Source organism: Mustelus asterias, chromosome 17 (assembly GCF_964213995.1).
Source record: "Mustelus asterias chromosome 17, sMusAst1.hap1.1, whole genome shotgun sequence".
NCBI lineage: Eukaryota > Metazoa > Chordata > Chondrichthyes > Carcharhiniformes > Triakidae > Mustelus > Mustelus asterias.
Genome location: NC_135817.1, coordinates 86242037 through 86262031, shown reverse-complemented (window position 1 = coordinate 86262031; position 19995 = coordinate 86242037). Strand labels below are relative to the sequence as shown.

The window sequence follows — 19995 nt, the reverse complement described above, 5'->3', positions numbered from 1 at the left end:
CCTGGAACTCCCTCCCTAACAGCACTGTGGGTGTACCTGCACAGCATGGACTGCAGCGATTCAAGAAGGCGGCTCACCACCACCTCTCAAGGGAAATTAGGGATGGGCAATAAATGTTGGCCTTGCCAGCGACGCCACATCCAATGAGTGAATATATTTTAAAAAGGACATGATGATGGGGAGGTGACTGCAGTGTTGAGTTGCGTTTTACAGAGTGTCGGAGGTAGAGCAGTCAACCAGTTCTTTTGTCGGTCTTTGAGACAGTCTCTGGGAATCCCTTCATCAATCTGAATTCAACGTATGGCAATTGCATATAAACATTTTCCAACCAATTCATCATCTATGAGTCAGTAACTCTGTGATCGATTAAGTGTGATTGGGGAGTCAAAGCAATTTGGAGGCAGCCAATGTGAAGTGGCAACCTCAAGCATCTTCGTTTGCTAATGTCTAATTAATGCAGCCAACATGTATCCAACAAATCAACACCAGCTTTGGCTGAAATGTCTTTCCTGACATATGGAAGGTATTAAACAGCTCGAACGGTTTGGCCTACTCCCTCCAAGACACACCTTCCTCAAGTTTTAACTGTTTTCCAAACGCAATGGAAACTGACTCCCTTCAAAATTTTCTCTCTATTTCACTCCTCACTCTGCCTGGGAAACAGGCTCCTTCAGGTGGTGTCCCCACGGGTGTGGACAAAGTCAGGCTAGATTACTTCATTGGAATGTGTGACACTACAGCCAGGATTAACCCCTATTGGTCTGACTGTCACTGTGTCACTGAGTGAACTCTCGATAGTGCAACCCTGTCACTGTGTCATTGGCTGACTGACCCTTCGATAGTGCGGCCCTGTCACTGATTGACCCCTCGATAGTGCGGCCCTGTCACTGTGTCACTGACTGACTGACTGACCCCTCGATAGTGTGACCCTCTCACTGTGTCACTGACTGACCCCTCAATAGTGCGGCCCTGTCACTGTGTCAGTGACTGACCCCTTGATAGTGTCATTGACTGAATGACACCACTGTGTCACAACTCAATAGTCGATGTTGCTGACCACTTGCCCATTTGGCCACTATACTCTAGAATGTATTGAAACAATTGAGATCTTTGCATTGGATTATCTTACCTTCCATTACTCATGATTCCTCCATCCACACGTTGGAAAGTTACTGCATTTTTACCACAGGGTGGAAGAAGAAACAGAGAAAAAGAGATGGACATTTAGTTAAAGAAACTTCCAGCTTGTCTTGTCACCCAGAGAGTAAGGCCGGTATTACAAGCACCTTTAGCCTTCCCATATACCATTCATCACTTTGAAAATAAGATTCTCTAGCGTGTGCCTGTGTTAAAATTAAATTTACTATTTTCTCTACCTGTGTAAAGCTCCCTTTAAAACACCAAGGGGGTGGTAATCCTCAGTATTCTGTTGGTAATTGTTGATCAGAATGTCAGAGAACTGTGAGAACACCAGCTATTTTTTCAAAATTGTGCCATGAGGTTTCGGGACACGCCCCAACAAGCAGGCAGCATGTTAGCTCACTCAGAGGACGGTAGTTCAGACAGTGTGGCACTCTCTCAGTGTTGCACTACAGGATCAGCCTGTGTTAGGCACTAAATTGACTGGGGTAGGACTCAAATCTACAACCCTCTGACCGAGAGGTGGAGCAGGGGAACTAACCAAACCAAGCTGATGTGTGAGGTCTGAGCACAGAGTCCAGATTGTCACTCGGCTGCAGTAGCGAGGGTGTGCTGCACTGTCAGAGGTGCCGTATTTCAGATGAGACGTTAAACCGTGCCCTAGTCTGCTCTGTTAGGTGAATGTAAAAGTTACCCTGGTTCTACTGGAAGAAGAATTGAGGAGGGCGTGTGGGTTAATCCCCTGTGTCCTGGTCAATATCAATAAACGCACACCAGGAAAGTATAGATTATCTGCTGTTTGTCGCATTGCTGTTTGTGGGAGCTTGCTTCGCACAATTTGGCTGATGGGTTTTTGACATTGCAACAATGTCATTGAGCCATAGGGCTGTACAGCAAAGAAAAGGCCCTTCGGCCCATCGAGTCACCGACAATAACTACCACTAAAGTTGCGCTAATCCCATTTTCCAGCATTTGTCCCATATCTTTGAACGTTGTCAAATGCTCATCCAAATATGTTTCGAAAGGTTTTAAGGTTTCCGGCCTCCACTACCTTCCCAGGTAGAGCATTCCAGATTCCCACCACCCTCTGAGTGAAAAGGTTTTTTCTCATATTCCCTCTGAATCTCCTGCCCCTCACCCTAAAACTCTGCCCCCTCGTGATTGACCCCTCAACCAAGGGGAACAGCTGCTCCCTATCCACCCTATCCATACACCTCAGTGTTTCACATCTCAATCATGTCCCCCCTCAAACCTTCCCTGCTCTAAAGAAAACGATCCAAATCTATCTGGTCTCTCCTTATCGCTCAAATGAAATAATGAGCGGCATAGATCAGCTCGATAGTCAGCATCTTTTCCCAAAGGTAGGGGAGTCTAAAACTAGAGGGCACAGGTTTATGGGGCGGCACGGTAGCACAGTGGTTAGCACTGCTGCTTCACAGCGCCAGGGTCCCGGGTTCGATTCCCGGCTCGGGTCACTGTCTGTGTGGAGTTTTCACATTCTCCTCGTGTCTGCGTGGGTTTCCTCCGGGTGCTCCGGTTTCCTCCCACAGTCCAAAGGTTAGGTTGATTGGCCAGGTTAAAAAAATTGCCCCTTAGAGTCCTGGGATGCGTAGGTTAGAGGGATTAGCGGGTAAAATATGTGGGCCTGGGTGGGATTGTGGTCGGTGCAGACTCGATGGGCCGAATGGCCTCCTTCTGCACTGTAGGGTTTCTATGATTCTAAGGTGAGAGGGGCGAGGTACAAAAGTGTCCAGAGGGGCAATTTTTTCACACGGAGGGTGGTGAGTGTCTGGAACAAGCTGCCAGAGGTAGTAGTAGAGGCGGGTACAATTTTGTCATTTCAAAGCTTTTAGACAGTTACATGGGTAAGATGGGTATAGAGGGATATGGGCCAAACGTGGACAATTAGGACTAGCTTAGTGGTAAAAATAAAGGGCAGCACGGACAAGTGGGGCAAAGGGGCCTGTTTCCATGCTGTAAACTTCCATGACTCTATAAATGCTCCACCCCAGCAACATCCTGGCGAACCTCCTCTGTACCCCCTCTAGTGCAATGAGCACACTTTGTAAAGACCTTTTTGGTTACGAAGTACTTTGGGACATCTGGAGGTCTTGCGGAGCAACACCGAAAGTCCTCTTTTTCCTGTTTAAGATCATCATGTGTTTTCTTAAAATACTTGCGCACCTTGGTGAATCAGGAGGGCCTGTCAAGGTGTAATTTATGGCAATGTGCGGTGATTTCGGTGTAATGACACTGTGCCAATGCTAAAACAAGGCTCACAACAGCCTCTCGGTCTAATTTAGATCATGCAATTAAACATCAGAAGAGGGAGCTATCCTTTGCCTTGCTGTACTGCACACACTGACACGTATGATAGGAGTGTGTGGAACTCACTGCTCACTGTCCACTAACCTGGTGTTGCGAGACTTCTTACGACACTGACATGAGCCAGGGTTTAGAAAGCTGTATGAGGACTGAGGACCTTTGATGCTTAACAAATACCCAGCACCCACACCGGACACAAGGAAATATCTGCGGATTCAGTCGGTTGCTTGAAGTTTATTATTTCCTCCGATTCCTTTCTCCCTCGTGTATTTACACAGCTTCACCTGAAACAGATCCATACTGTTCACCTCCTCCACTCCCTCTGGCAGTGAGTTCCACACACTCCTATCATACTTTGAGTAAAGAGGATTCTCCTGAGTTCCCAATTCGATTTATCATCTATTGTCTCATTGGCCTCAACCATCATCACAAAGACCAAACAAAGAAGAGGGGCTTGTGATAATGACAGGGATAAAGTTTAATACCACTGCACAAACCTGGTGATTAAAACATTACAGATTCTGAAAGGCGTCCGGGGGATAGGTAGGATGCCGAGATTAGGTACACAGTAAAGCTCCCTCTACACCGCCCCCCCGCATCAAACAGAAACAGAGAAAAACCACAGCACAATACAGGCCCTTCAGCCCACAAAGTTGTGTCAAACATGTCCCTACCTTAGCGATTACTAGGCTTACGTATAACCCTCTATCTTACTAAGTTCCATGTACTGATCTAAAAGTCTCTTAAAAGACCCTATCGAATCCACCTCCACCACTGTTGCTGGCAGCCCATTCCACGCACCCACCACCCTCTGAGTGAAAAACTTACCCCTGACATCTCCTCTGTACCTACTCCCCAGCACCTTAAACCTGTGTCCTCTTGTGGCAACCATTTCAGCCCTGGGAAAAAGCCTCTGACTATCCACTTGATCAATACACCTCAACATCTTATACACCTCTATCAGGTCACCCCTCATCCTTTGTCTCTCCAAGGAGAAAAGGTCGAGCTCACTCAACCTATCCTCATAAGGCATGCCCCCCAACCCAGGCAACATCCTTGCAAATCTCCTCTGCACCCTTTCTACGGCTTCCACATCCTTCCTGTAATGAGGCGACCAGAACTGAGCACAGTACTCCAAGTGTGGTCTGACCAGGTCTTATATAGCTGCAATATTATCTCATGACTCCGAAACTCAATTCCTCTATTGATGAAGGCCAGTACACCTTACCCCTTCTTAACCACAGCCTCAACCTGCACAGCTGCTTTGAGCGTCCTATGAACTCAGACCCCAAGATCCTTCTGATCTTCCACTCTGCCAAGAGTCCGACCATTAATATTATATTCCGCCACCCTATTTGACCTGCCAAAATGAACCACCTCACACTTATCTGGGTTGAACTCCATCTGCCACTTCTCCGCCCAGTCTTGCATCCTATCAATGTCTCGCTGCAACTTCTGACATCCCTCCACACTAACCACAACACCTCCAACCTTTGTGTCATCAGCAAACTTGCCAACCCATCCCTCCACTTCCTCATCCAGGTCATTTATAAAAATCACAAAGAGTAAGGGTCCCAGAACCGATCCCTGGGGCACTCCACTGGTGACCGACCTCCATGCAGAATATGACCCATCTATAACCACTCTTTGCCTTCTGTGGGCAAGCCAGTTCTGGATCCACAAAGCAATGTCCCCTTGGATCCCATGCCCCCTCACTTTCTCAATAAGCCTTGCATGGGGCACCTTATCAAATGCCTTGCTGAAGTCCATATATACTACATCTACTGCTCTTCCTTCATCAATGTGTTTAGTCACATCCTCAAAAAATTCAATCAGGCTCGTAAGGCATGATCTGCCTTTGACAAAGCCATGCTGACTATTCTTAATCATACTATACCTCTCCAAATGTTCATAAATCCTGCCTCTCAGGATCTTCTCCGTCAAGTTACCAACCACTGAGGTTAGACTCACTGGTCTATAATTTCCAGGGCTATCTCTACTCACTTTCTTGAATAAAGGAACAACATCCGCAATCCTCCAATCCTCCGGAACCTCTCCCGTCTCCATCGATGATGCAAAGATCATCGCCAGAGGCTCAGCAATCTCCTCCCTCGCCTCCCACAGTAGCCTGGGGGACATCCCATCCGATCCCGGCGACTTATCTAACTTGATGCTTTTCAAAAGCTCCAACACATCCTCTTTCTTAATATCTACATGCTCAAGCTTTTCAGTCCACTGCAGGTCTGCACTACAACCACCAAGATCCTTTTCCATAGTGAATACTGAAGTAAAGTATTCATTAAGTACCTCTGCTATTTCTTCCGGTTCCATACAAACTTTCCCACTGTCACACTTGATAGGTCCTATTCTTTCACGTCTTATCCTCTTGCTCTTCACATACTTGTAGAATGCCTTGGGGTTTTCCTTAATCCTGTCTGCCAAGGCTTTCTCATGACCCCTTCTGGCTCTCCTAATTTCCTTCTTAAGATCCTTCCTATTAGCCGTATACTCTTCTAGACCTCTAACATTACCTAGCTCCCTGAACCTTTTGTAAGCTTTTCTTTTCTTCTTGACTAGATTCATTACAGCCTTTGTACACCATGGTTCCTGTAACCTACCATAACTTCCCTGTCTCATTGGAACGTTGCTATGCAGAACTCCAGACAAATATTCCCTGAAAATTTGCCACATTTCTTCCGTACATTTCCCTGAGAAAACCTCTTTCCAATTTAAGCCTCCAATTTCCTGTCTGATAGCCTCATAATTCCTCTTACTCCAATTAAACACTTTTCTAACTTGTCTGATCCTATCTCTCTCCAATGCTATTGTAAAGGAGATAGAATTATGATCACTATCTCCAAAATGCTCTCCCACTGAGAGATCTGACACCTGACCAGGTTCATTTCCCAATACCAAGTCAAGTACAGCCTCTCCTCTTGTAGGCTTATCTACATCCTGTGTCAAGAAACCCTCCAGAACACACCTAACAAATTCCTCCCCATCTGCAACCCTTACTCTGAGGAGGTTCCAATCAATATGGAGGTGTAGTGGATAGTGAGGAAGGTTTTCAAAGCTTGCAGAGGGATTTGGACCAACTAGAAAAATGGGCTGAAAAATGGCAAATGGAATTTCACGCAGACAAGTGTGAGATATTGCACTTTGGAAGGACAAATCAAAGTAGAATGTACAGGGTAAATGGTAGGACTCTGAAGAGTGCAGTTGAACAGAGGGATCTGGGAATACAGGTACAGAATTCCCTAAAAGTGACGTCACAGGTGGATAGGGTCGTAAAGAGTGCCTTTGGTACATTGGCCTTTATAAATCGGAGTATCGAGTATAAAAGTTGGAGTGTTATGGTAAGGTTATATAAGGCATTGGTGAGGCCAAATTTGGAGTATTGTGTACAGTTTTGGTCACCTAGTTACAGGAAGGATGTAAATAAGGTTGAAAGAGTGCAGAGAAGGTTCACAAGGATGTTGCTGGGACTTGAGAAGCTGAGTTACAGAGAGAGATTGAATAGGTTGGGACTTTATTCCCTGGAGCGTAGAAGATTGAGGGGAGATTTGATAGAGGTGTATAAGATTTTGATGGGTATAGATAGAGTGAATGCAAGCAGGCTTTTTCCGCTGAGGCTAGGGGAGAAAAAGACCAGAGGGCATGGGTTAAGGGTGAAAGGAGAAAAGTTTAAAGGGAATATTAGGGGGGGCTTCTTCACGCAGAGAGTGGTGGGAGTGTGGAATGAGCTGCCGGATAAAGTGGTAACACTTTTAACATTTAAGAAAAACTTGGACGGGTTCATGGATGAGAGGGGTGTGGAGGGATATGGTCCAAGTGCAGGTCAGTGGGATTAGGCATAAAATGGTTCGGCACAGACAAGAAGGACCAAAAGGCCTGTTTCTGAGCTGTAATTTTCTATGGTTCTAATATTTGGGAAATTAAAATCTCCCACCACGACAATTCTGTTATTATTACACCTTTCCAGGATCTGTCTCCCTATCTGCTCCTCAACATCCCTGTTACTATTGGGCGACTTTAGAAAACAACCAGTAAAGTTATTGACCCCTCCCTGTTCCTACCCTCCACCCACAGAGACTCTGTAGACAATCCTGCCATGGTGTCCATCTTTTCTGCAGCCTTGACACTATCTCTGATCAACAGTGCCACTCCCCCATCTCTTTTGCCTCCCTCCCTGTCCCTTCTGAAACATCTGAAACTCAGCACTTGAAGTAACCAGTCCTGTCCCTGAGTCATCCAAGTCTCTGTCATGGCCACCACATCATATTTACAAGTAGTGATCCATGCTCTAAGCTCATCCACTTTGTTCACAACACTCCATGCGTTAAAATAAAAACACTCCCAGGATAGGTACAGCACGGGGTTAGATATAGAGTAAAGCTCCCTCGACACTGTTCCCATCAAATACTCCCAGGGCAGGTACAGCATGGGGTTAGATACAGAGTAAAGCTCCCTCGACACTGTCCCCATCAAACACTCCCAGGACAGGTACAGTACGGGCTTAGACACAGAACAAAGCTCCCACTACTCTGTCCCCAACAAACACTCCCAGGACAGGTACAGTACGGACTTAGACACAGAGTAAAGCTTTCTCTGCACTGTCCCCATCAAACACTCCCAGGACAGGTACAACACGGAGTTAGATACAGAATAAAGCTCCCTCTACACATACCCCCATCAAACACTCCCAGGGCAGGTACAGCACGGAGTTGGATAAAGAATAAAGCTCCCTCTACACTGTCCCCATCAAACACTCCCAGGACAGGTACAGCATGGGGTTAGATACAGAGTTAAGCTCCCTCTGCACTGTCCCAATCAAGCAGTCCCAGGACAGGTACAGCACGGGATTAGATACAGAATAAAGCTCCCTCTACACTGTCCCCATCAAACACTCCGAGGACAGGTACAGCACGGGGTTAGTTACAGAGTAAAACTCCCTCTACACTGTCCCCATCAAACACTCCCAGAACAGATTGCACCCTGTCATTGTTGAGAAACTCCTAAAAAACCACAATATTTGTTTGCAAATGACATTGATTTAAGTTCTGTTTTAGTAAAGGGGGAGTTGTGGTGATTATCTGCCTTATCCTCAACTGGGACATTGGTTCCTTCTGACAAAAGCCTAGAACGGGCTGAAGAGATTCACCTTCTCCTGTTTTAGGCTATTGTCAACTCGTGTTCCGAAGCCAACGACTCAGTTCACAGCTGGTCACCGTCTTACAGTCACAAATACACTGGTGGGCATCGAACACTGAACACAGCCAGCTCTTCAAAGACATTTCTTTTGTTAAGAATACTGTTTCCACCCTTTGGAGCAAGAGGGAGAAATCCTCCTACATTTTCCCATGTCCTGGGCAGGTTATCTGTCAGCTAAATCAGATCTGTGGATTCATTTATTGAGCATGAGGCTGAGAGAGATAAGGGAGGCAGCCTGGAAAAAGGCATCAGATCTCCACAGGAGCCCGTGAGTAATCATTTACAATTAGTTTAGGGAAAGATTTGGAGTGTGCTTGCTGGCACGTGAACCAGCTCCCTTTGTTTTCTGAAGGTATTTTAGTGTCAATCCAGGTGAGCGGAAGAAGAGGCAGCAAACCCTCGAGACTGCTCTGCCCCTCGAGTGGATTGTGGCTAATCTAAATGTTAACTCAATTTATCAGCCACGTTCTTTAACATCATTACCAAACTACGCCTAAACTCCAGCCAGTCACGCTCTCCTGAGGGTTTGAGTCAGTCCCGGATTTTTATTACCCTTTCTGTGAAGACAGTGATTTCTAATTTCACTCTTGGAAAGGCTTAACTCAAATTTTACGGTTCTACCTCCTCCTTGTGAACTCTACCAGGACACGGGTACGATTTCCCTTCCCTTCAGATGCACCTGGGAGGACAGATAGGGCCTTGGTTCGACATCTCATCTGAAAGACGGCACCTTACAGAGTGTTTACAATACAGAAGCAGGCCATTCGGCCCAACAGATCCATGTTGTTGTTAGTGCTCCACACGAGCCTCCTCCCACCCTCCATCATCTCATTCTGTCAGCAGGTCCTTCTATTCCTTTCTCTCTCATTTGCTTAGCTTAACGATATCCATTCTGTTCACCTCAGCCATTCCCTGCGGTGGTGAGTTCCACAGTCCCACCACTCTCTGGGTGAAGTAGTTTCCAGTGAGAGTTTTAACAACACCAGGTTAAAGTATAACAGGTTTATTTGATAGCAAATACCATTAGCTTTCGGTAATGAGTAATTTCGGTAAAGCTAATGGTATTTGCTACCAAATAAACCTGTTGGACTTTAACCTGGTGTTGTTAAAACTCTTACTGTGTTCACCCCAGTCCGACGCCGGCATCTCCACATCATGAAGTAGTTTCATCAGAATTTCCCTCCGGATTCATCTCCTCTGACAGTACAGCACTCCCTCAGTCCCACTTAAGTCGGAGAACCAGGCTCGAGGGGCCTGATGGTCTCCAGCACTTCCTATGATGTCAATCGATGAGGCCTTCGGAGTGACGCTGCAAAGCTCCATCAATTTTGCATTGACCAAGCGGCTGTCCATTTCCTACAGAGTGGTTTCCTTTCGCTCAGCTTGGCTGTGGGTCTGGATTTGTGCTCCTGCACTGCTCTCGATTTAGAAGACGCCCAATGAGCCAGCCACTCTCACCTCACCTCAAAGTATCAGACTCTGGTCTTCCCTACACCACCCCCACTAACATAGGCAGGGGCTTGGCGGACTAGCAGCACGACTGTTCAATATCCGATTCCCTAAATTAAAGCTCAACTCAGTTTTTAAAAAAAAGGAACCACTGACATGTGAGAGGAGTAGTGTGGTCTAATGGTGTGGTCACTTTCTTTGCCCCCACTACCTCCCCCCCCCTCCACCTGCTCCAACCCCCACCTTCCCCCTAACTGGGTGACAGAGTGGTCCCCTCCCCGGGTGACGGGAGGAGTGCAGAAGGCGAAGGTGACAGGAGCATGCGGAGGGAGGGAGGGAGGGAGGGGGGGAATGCAATCCGTTTGTTATCTCGTTCCGTTACGACGGCATGCAAGAGACGGACAAACGGAGAAGTACCTGCCGGGGTGAAGGTGAAAGACTGAACTGCAATAAAGAACAAAAAGAAGACAGAGAAAGATCGTGAGTCACAGACCAAAAAAAAATAGGAGAAGCAACCAATCTCCAGGCACTAACTTCTGCAGGCACCCTCTTATTGGTGGCGGGTTTCCAGCAGTTATCCAATCACTAGCAAGTCGTGGAGAGAAGCAAACAGTCAAACCAATCAGAAGTGAGAGTGAGGGGAGTCTGCAATTGACAAAGTCAGAGTGAAGAGTAAGTTGAGAGACAGAGAAAGTGGGGGTAAGCACCGTATGATTCATTCAGCCAGCCGGCCTGGTGGACTTTCCATTCTGGAAGGACCTCAGTGAAGATCGGCTAAATAACACAGGCCCCAGTGCAAAGCGGGGACTCATCTGCCTGCAGGAACTGAACTCAGGCATTCCTTCCCAATAGTTTCACTTCTTCTATCGCAAAGCCATCTTCAAATCAGCAGCATTCCTCACCTCGTAATATCACACTGACTGGTAAATGGGATTGCGACAGGTAAATCACAGCACATATATTCCAAAGTGAGCGCAGTAACCCTCAGTATTGAACACCTGAATCCTGTTCCAGCCTGCCGCTTATATCTGCTTTCCAATACAGGCAGCCGGAATCAAAACCAATCCACCATCTACAAGGCACAAGTCAGGAGTGTGTTAGAATACTCCCCGCTTGCCTGGATTGGTGCAGTTCTAACAACACTCAAGAAGCTCGACACCATTCAAGACAAAGTAGCTCTGTTTGATTGGCACCCCATCCACAACCTTCGACATTCACTCCCTCCACCACCGATGTACAGTGGCAGCAGTGTGTGCCATCTACAAGATGCACTGCAGCAACTCACCAAGGCTCCTTCAACAGCACCTTCCAAACTGACAACCACCTGAAAGGACAAAGGCAGCAGATGTCCTGAAACACCACCACCAGTGAGTTCCCCTCACACCATCCCCATTTGGAACCATATCTCTATTCCTTCACTGTTGCTGGATCAAAATCTTGGAACTCCCTCCCTAACAGCGCTGTTCCATTTTCCTCTATCAACTTTCTCACGGACTGCTGTACCTTCTCTCCTGTGGGCACTCACTTTCAATGGGTTACTGGTCCATAACTTTTTGACCCTCCCAACAGGATCTTTGTCCTGTTTGAACTGCACCCTCCCCCCTCTCAACCCCAGCACCCACCGGCCCAGCCCAGAACCTCCACTTAGGGCCGCTCTTCATGTGGGAGCCGAGAGTTTGGGAGCTCATTTTACCACAGAGCTGGAAATCCGATCCTGTCCACAGATGGTGTTGGCATTTACCAATGACTGGGTACAGGGAAGGTGGCTGATTTCACCCCTCCATCCTCCCTATCCTCACGTTTCTCAAACCAACATTGCCATGGAGACCCAACTGTCAACTCAACACAGGTCAGGGATTAAACTGTACAACAACAATCGCAACTCGCTGACCTTCTAACCTGGTCTGTAAGTGGTTTAACATCACACACATCTAGATGGAGCCATGTTCCTTCTGCTCCCACAGTCTGGTAATGCGTTCCTCTGTTCCTGAACCTTTGTCAGGGGTGAAGGAAGATATTGCTTGGATGGTGTAAGTACAGGATTGAAGAAGGAAGTCTGCTTTCCAAAGGCTGAGAGCAAATTTGTACATGTGCAACTTAGTTGGTTTGTGCAGATACAGAGATGGCTTGGCTCGCAATGTGGAAGTAGAACTCACTTCCTCCTCCCTGATTTGGGTGGCTGCTGTTGCTCACCCTCATCCCACCCCCCCTCCGCCAATCCCAAGTGGAACATGGCCAATTTAACCCGGAAGGGGCAATTAATGTGCAACAGAACTGACCAGGGAATGTACTCTGAGGCAGAAATGGGACGCCAGACTTGCCAGAGCCTGCTGCATGGCTGCTCGCTCTCGGCTGTTTCGCATTCGTTAATGGCCTTCCTCAAAAGCAAGGACCCAACTTTCCCCTGGGCGCCGGGGGGCTTGGCATTTCTCCCCTGTGGCCTCCCCCCTTCCCCCGCACTCCGCTCACCTGCATAGTTGCTAAGTCCCTTCCTCTTCTTCCTCCGCCAGTAGAGCCAGATGCTGAAGCCCATCAGGATGACCCAGCAGGCACCCCCGATGCCCGCGATGAAGGCTGGCTGCTTCACCACATCCGTGATCTGCTCTGTGATGCTGTTGTTGCTGCCAGGGCCGGTCATGAAGATGTCGTCATCGCGACTCCCTGCGGGAAGTACATCGCCTTTCCTTTACCAACCATCTTCCATCAGGAATTTCAAAAATAAATGCTACGAGTGCCCCCTTTCATAGAATCATCGGGTCCCTACAGTGCAGGAGGAGGCTATTCAGCCCATCGAGCCTGCACCGACAACAATCCCACCCAGGCCCTACTCCTGTAATCCCACATATTTACCCCGCTAATCCCTCGACACCAGGGTCAATTTAGCATGGCTAATCAACTGAACCCACGCATCTTTGGACAGTGGGAGGATTTAGCATGGCCAATTTAGCATGGTCAATTTAGCACCGCCAATCAACCTAACCCGCACATCTTTGGAGTGTGGGATGAAACCGGAGCACCCGGAGGAAACCCACGCAGACACGGGGAGAACATGCAAACTCCACACAGGCAGTGACCAAGCTGGGAATTGAACCCGGGTCCCTGGTGCTGTGAGGCAGCAGTGCTGACCACTGTGTCACCGTGCCACCCCTTTTATTCCCATCAGATTCCATGACATGCATGTGGGGCAAATAAGAAAACATGGAGGACGATCGATGGATGATGAAAGTTGCTCTGTCACAGCGGCATGGCTAACATGAGCTTTAGGTCAGTGAGCCTGAAGGGTCAGAATTCTAGAGATTGCAGCTGTTTGCTTATCTTCACATCCTTCATTTGAAGAAGACAGCGAAGGAGTGGAAGGATTCTCAGGCTTATTAAGAGGCTGATCAGCTTAATTAAAGTTTTATTTATTAGTGTCACAAGTAAGGCTTACATTAACACTGCAATGAAGTTACTGTGAAAATCCCCGAGTCGCCACATTCCGGCACCTGTTCGGGTAACACTGAGGGAGAATTTAGCACGGCCAATGCACCCTAACCAGCACGTCTTTCAGACTGCGGGAGGAAAACGGAGCACCCGGAGGAAACCCACACAGACACGGGGAGAACGTGCAGACTCCACACAGACAGTGACCCAAGCCGGGAATCGAACCCGGGTCCCTGGTGCTGTGAGACGGCAGTGCTAACTACCGTGCAGCCCCAGGGCTCATATAGCCCTGTGCAGTAATATGAGATTCCAAAGCCCACATGTATGACAGTTATATATTTACTATAACAGCAGGACCCGACTGGATGTGAATATTATACTGGCAGCTGATAGATGTTAATGGTGGAGCAGTTGGGGATGAAATGCGCAAGAGACCAGAATTGGAGAATCGGAGAGGTAAAGGAGGGTTGCTAAGCGAGAGGAGATTACAGAAATAGGGAGGAGGCCAGACCAGGAAGAAACTTGAAAACAATCAGTAGAATTTTAAAGTCAGAGGGTGGGAGTTTCCAGCCGCGCTTGCCCCAAACCCAGAAAATCCCATCCGAGGCCAACAGACTTTTGCATGGTCTGCCCCCCCCCCCCCCCCCCCCCCCGGCCGCTCCGATTCCCGTGGCGGGCAGGATGGAAGATCCCAGTCAAGGTGTGGCTGGGCTCAGGGACAGTGAGGAGTGACTGGGACCTGTTTACAATCCACATTCAAACCTGGCAGATAAGCTCTGGGGTTTCCGGAGCCCAGACCGAAAGGTTTGATTCAGGGACTGTGGCCTCTGAGGGAGGGAGGGAGGGAGGGAAGGCTGTTTGGAAATGCAGCTTACCGATGATTATGAGCTGCGGCTCACTCTTCACACCGACACCGGCACCAGTACTGGCGGCAACCTGGACTCGGTATTGCACACCGGGGAGCAGGCCACCGATCACCACCGAGCGAATGGCAGCATCCACCGTCTTGTTGATGTGAAAGCGAGTGGCATTGCCCAAGCACCAAATCTGTCAGCGGGCACCAGAAAGAAAGGGAAGAGATGAACGTCACACGGCAAACCAAGGCTACACATTCCTCAGGCTGCTTAATGTCACAGGATCACTGTGTGAGTCTGTTCCTGGGATTCCCCAATCTCAGTGATTGGTGATTATACTCCTACACCAGTGATCCCGACATCAAGCCCAACTCCTGAGGTCGGTCATGCAATGTGCACAATATCACGGTGACCAATGATGCACATCAGATAACCCCAATCAACTTCTCCCCCACACAAAGGCATGTTTACCCCATGAGGGGAAGTCACAGACATGTTTGGCTGTTGCTGTGTGTAATTATTCTTGAAGACAGATGATTTATTGGGAAGTTGTGAAGTTATGCTGGTCTACTCAGAACGTTGACGAGATGGAGGGGGTGGGTGGCAGGGGTGGAGGGGGTTCATAAGTTCAAAAGACATAGGAGCAGAATTAGGCCATTCGGCCCATCGGGACCGCTCTGCCATTCAATCATGGCTGATATGCTCCTCATCCCCATTTTACTGCCTTCTCCCCATAACCCTTCAACCCATTACCAATTAAAAATCTGTCTAACTCTTCCTTAAATTTACTCACTATCCCAGCATCCTCCACACTTTGGGGGAGCGAATTCCACAGATTCACAACCCTTTGAGAGAAGTAGTTTCTCCTCAACTCTGTTTTAAATTTGCTATCCCTTATCCGAAGGCCTCTTGTCCTAGAATGCCCCACAAGAGGAAGCATCCGCTCCATAAGACCATAAGACATAGGAGCAGAATGAGGCCACTCGGCCCATCGAGTCTGCTCCGCCATTCAATCATGGCTGATGTTTTTCTCATCCCCATTCTCCTGCCTTTTCCCCATAACCCCTGTTCTCCTAATTAATCAAGAACTTATCTATCTCTGTCTTAAAGACACTCAATGACCTGGCCTCCTCAGCCATAAGACCTCCACGTCTACCTTATCCATACCTTTTATCATGGGGTTGACAGTGAGCTCTTCAACCTGCCCTGGTTCCAGAGATGATTGTTCTTGATTGATAGGTGATCTGCATTTTACTGGGACCACAATTTGCCAAGCAGCGCGACATGTGTGGCCGTTGTGTGGCCTCAATTGCAGAGGTGGGAGCCCAAATGCCTGGTTTAGGTGGCCACCCAGGATGCCTGCAAATCCAGCTTTGCCAAATGGCAGCACCCCTGACAAGGACATAGATTTGAGCCTAGGAGCTGGCAGTAAAAATAATCCTTCCTGCCCCTGGTTAGCATCAGAAGATGGATGCCGTGAGGGTCAATTGCTATCTCATTGTGTTCGATGGAGTCGCACTGATATTCTTTGTCACTCCTCATTAATCGCCAATTTGTTGTTTAATTAAAAAACAAATCATGCGCACAGTGGGTTAGACACTGTTATTTCTATCTGTAGGTTATCCAATTGCAGATGGGGACAGGCTCAATCTGCTTCGTAACAACAAAATCTCAACAAATGTGTCACAATTTGTCCATTTCACTCAGCGAGGTCACAGGATTGAATAAAAAAGAAATGTATCTAACCCCGTGCTGTACCTGTCCTGGGAGTGTTTGATGGGGACAGTGCAGAGGGAGCTTTACTCTGTGTCTAACCCTGTGCTGAACCTGTCCTGGGAGTGTTTGATGGGGACAGTGCAGAGGGAACTTTACTCGGTATCCAACCCCGTGCTGTACCTGTCCTGGGAGTGTTTGATGGGGACAGTGTAGAGGGAGCTTTACTCGGTATCCAACCCCGAGCTGTACCTGCGCTGGGAGTGTTTGATGGGGACAGTGTAGAGGGAGCTTTACTCTGTATCTAACCCCGTGCTGTACCTGTCCTGGGAGGGTTTGATGTGGGGACAGTGTAGAGAGAGCTTTACTCTGTATCTAACCCCGTGCTGTACCTGTCCTGGGAATGTTTGATGGGGACAGTGTAGAGGGAGCTTTACTCTGTATCTAACCCCATGCTATACCTGCCCTGGGAGTGTTTGATGGGGATAATGTAGAGAGAGCTTTACTCTGTATCTAACCCCATGCTGGACCTGCCCTGGGAGTGTTTGATGGGGACAGTGTAGAGGGAGCTTTGCTCTCTGTCTAACCCTGTGCTGTACCTGCCTTGGGAATGTTTGATGGGGACAGTGTAGAGGGAGCTTTACTCTGTAACTAACCCCGTGCTGTACCTGTGCTGGGAGTGTTTGATGGGGACAGTGTAGAGGGAGCTTTCCTCTGTATCTAACCCCGTGCTAAACCTGCCCTGGGAGTGTTTGATGGGGACAGTGTAGAGGGAGCTTTACTCTGTATCTAACCCTGTGCTGTACCTGTCCTGGGAGTGTTTGATGGGGACAGTGTAGAGGGAGCTTTACTCTGTAACTAACCCCGTGCTGTACCTGTGCTGGGAGTGTTTGATGGGGACAGTGTAGAGGGAGCTTTACTCTGTATCTAACCCCGTGCTAAACCTGCCCTGGGAGTGTTTGATGGGGACAGTGTAGAGGGAGCTTTACTCTGTATCTAACCCTGTGCTGTACCTGTCCTGGGAGTGTTTGATGGGGACAGTGTAGAGGGAGCTTTACTCTGTAACTAACCCCGTGCTGTACCTGTGCTGGGAGTGTTTGATGGGGACAGTGTAGAGGGAGCTTTCCTCTGTATCTAACCCCGTGCTAAACCTGCCCTGGGAGTGTTTGATGGGGACAGTGTAGAGGGAGCTTTGCTCTGTGTCTAACCCTGTGCTGTACCTGCCTTGGGAGTGTTTGATCGGGACAGTGTAGAGGGAGCTTTACTCTGTAACTAACCCCGTGCTGTACCTGTGCTGGGAGTGTTTGATGGGGACAGTGTAGAGGGAGCTTTCCTCTGTATCTAACCCCGTGCTAAACCTGCCCTGGGAGTGTTTGATGGGGACAGTGTAGAGGGAGCTTTACTCTGTATCTAACCCTGTGCTGTACCTGTCCTGGGAGTGTTTGATGGGGACAGTGTAGAGGGAGCTTTACTCTGTAACTAACCCCGTGCTGTACCTGTGCTGGGAGTGTTTGATGGGGACAGTGTAGAGGGAGCTTTACTCTGTATCTAACCCCGTGCTAAACCTGCCCTGGGAGTGTTTGATGGGGACAGTGTAGAGGGAGCTTTACTCTGTATCTAACCCTGTGCTGTACCTGTCCTGGGAGTGTTTGATGGGGACAGTGTAGAGGGAGCTTTACTCTGTATCTAACCCCGTGCTGTACTTGTCCTGGGAGTGTTTGATGGGGACAGTGTAGAGGGAGCTTTACTCTGTATCTAACCCCGTGCTGTACCTGTCCTGGGAGTGTTTGATGGGGACAGTGTAGAGGGAGCTTTACTCTGCATCTAACCCCGTGCTGTACCTGTCCTGGGAGTGTTTGATGGGGACAGTGTAGAGGGAGCCTTACTCTGCATCTAACCCCGTGCTGTACCTGTGCTGTGAGTGTTTGATGGGGGGGGGACAGTGTGGACGGAGCTTTACTCTGTAGCTAACCCTGAGTTGTACATATCATTGGAGTGTTTGAAAAGGAGAGCATTCGCTTCCCAAGCACTAACTTCCTTCACTTAGTTAAGCACAATGAAATGACAAACAACAAACTCAAAGGAAAACAGTCGTTTCAGCATTTTTTGGGCAAGGAAGACTGTGGATTTGCTTAATTAGCCATTGCATAGATCTCCAGAGCACTGCTGCTGATTAATGGATTGCTCACCCCTGGCTCCTTTCGGGAATGAGATATGGTGCATTAGCCTGAATCCTTCAAAATATGACTGAACAAGAAAATAGTCCTCTGACTGAAAGAACCCAGTACATTCGAAACTATCACAACATGGAGTGCAATTTTTATATTTATTCATGGGAGGTGGGCACCTGAGCCACCATTTTCTGTCCATTCTTTGGGGCACTTGAGAAGGTGGTGGAGAGTTGCCTTCTTGAATCGTTGCAGTCCGTGTGCTGTCGGTACACCCACAGTGGTGTTCGGGACAGAATTCCAGGATTTTGACCCAGCGACAGTGAAAGAACGACTGATATATTTCCAAGTCAGGATCATTTGAGAGATGAAGGTGTACCTCCAGGTGGTGGTGTTCTGATGCCTCTGTTACGTTGGTCTTCAGGTAGCGGTTGAGAACCTGGAGAGGACTGTCAACGGAGTTGCTGCTATGCCAATGGGGTGCCAGTCAAGTTTGCTGCTTTGTCTTGAGTGTTGTTGGAGCTGCACGCATCCAGGCAAGCAGAGTATTTCATCACACTCCTGACTTGTGCCTTGTAGATGGTGGACAGGATTTGGGGAGTCAGGAATTGAGTTACTCACTGCAGGATTCCCAGCCTTTGACCTGCTCTTGTAGCCACATTAATTATACGGCTCGTCCAGTTCAGTTTCTAGTCAATCGTAACCCCCAGAATGTTGATAAACCAGCCTCCCATCCATTGACTCTGTCTACACTTCCCGCTGCCTCGGCAAAGCAACCAACATAATTAAGGACCCCACGCACCCCGGACATTCTCTCTTCCACCTTCTTCCGTCGGGAAAAAGATACAGAAGTCTGAGGTCACGGACATAAGAACATAAGAAATAGGAGCAGGAGTAGGCCATCCAGCCCCTCGAGCCTGCCCCGCCATTCAATAAGATCATGGCTGATCTGACGTGGATCAGTACCACTTACCCGCCTGATCCCCATAACCCTTAATTCCCTTACCGCTCAGGAATCCATCCATCCGCGCTTTAAACATATTCAGCGAGGTAGCCTCCACCACCTCAGTGGGCAGAGAATTCCAGAGATTCACCACCCTCTGGGAGAAGAAGTTCCTCCTCAACTCTGTCTTAAACCGACCCCCCTTTATTTTGAGGCTGTGTCCAACCGGTCGGTACCAACCGACTCAAGAATCAGCTTCTTCCCTGCTGCTGTCAGACTTTCGAATGGACTTACCTTGCATTAAGTTGATCTTTCTCTACACCCTAGCTATGACTGTAACACTACATTCCGCACTCTCTCGTTTCCTTCTTTATGAACGGTATGCTTTGTATAGCACGCAAGAAACAATACTTTTCACTGTATCCCAATACACGTGACAATAATAAATCAAATCAAATCAAATCCGACAATGGTAATGCTCTTGAATGTCATGGGGAGATGGTTAGGTTTGATTTTTGATTTGATTTGATTTGGTTTATTATTGTCACATGTATCAGTGTAGAGTGAAAAGTATTGTTTCTTGCGCACCAGAGTATTGATTCCCTCTTGTTGGAGTTAGTCATTGTGTGGCGTGAATATTACTTGCCAATTATCATTTCAAACCTAAATGATTGTCCAGTATCTGAGCAGCTGTGAATGGTGCTGAACATCGTGCAATCATCAGTGAACAGCCCCACTTCTGACCTTGTGATGAAACAGCTGAAGCAAT

The 19995-nt window shown here is 48.1% G+C and overlaps 1 protein-coding gene across 1 annotated transcript in view; it reads right to left on the bottom strand.

The window, feature by feature from the left end:
• robo2 (roundabout, axon guidance receptor, homolog 2 (Drosophila)) overlaps window positions 1-19995 on the bottom strand; it is a 530474-nt gene that overhangs the window by 64343 nt on the left and 446136 nt on the right. The window contains exons 17-19 of the mRNA XM_078233065.1: window positions 14424-14595; window positions 12595-12786; window positions 1130-1172 (exon numbers count right to left, since the gene is read on the bottom strand). Of these exons, the coding sequence (XP_078089191.1) occupies window positions 1130-1172; window positions 12595-12786; window positions 14424-14595 (407 nt within the window). The remainder of the gene's footprint in view (window positions 1-1129; window positions 1173-12594; window positions 12787-14423; window positions 14596-19995) is intronic.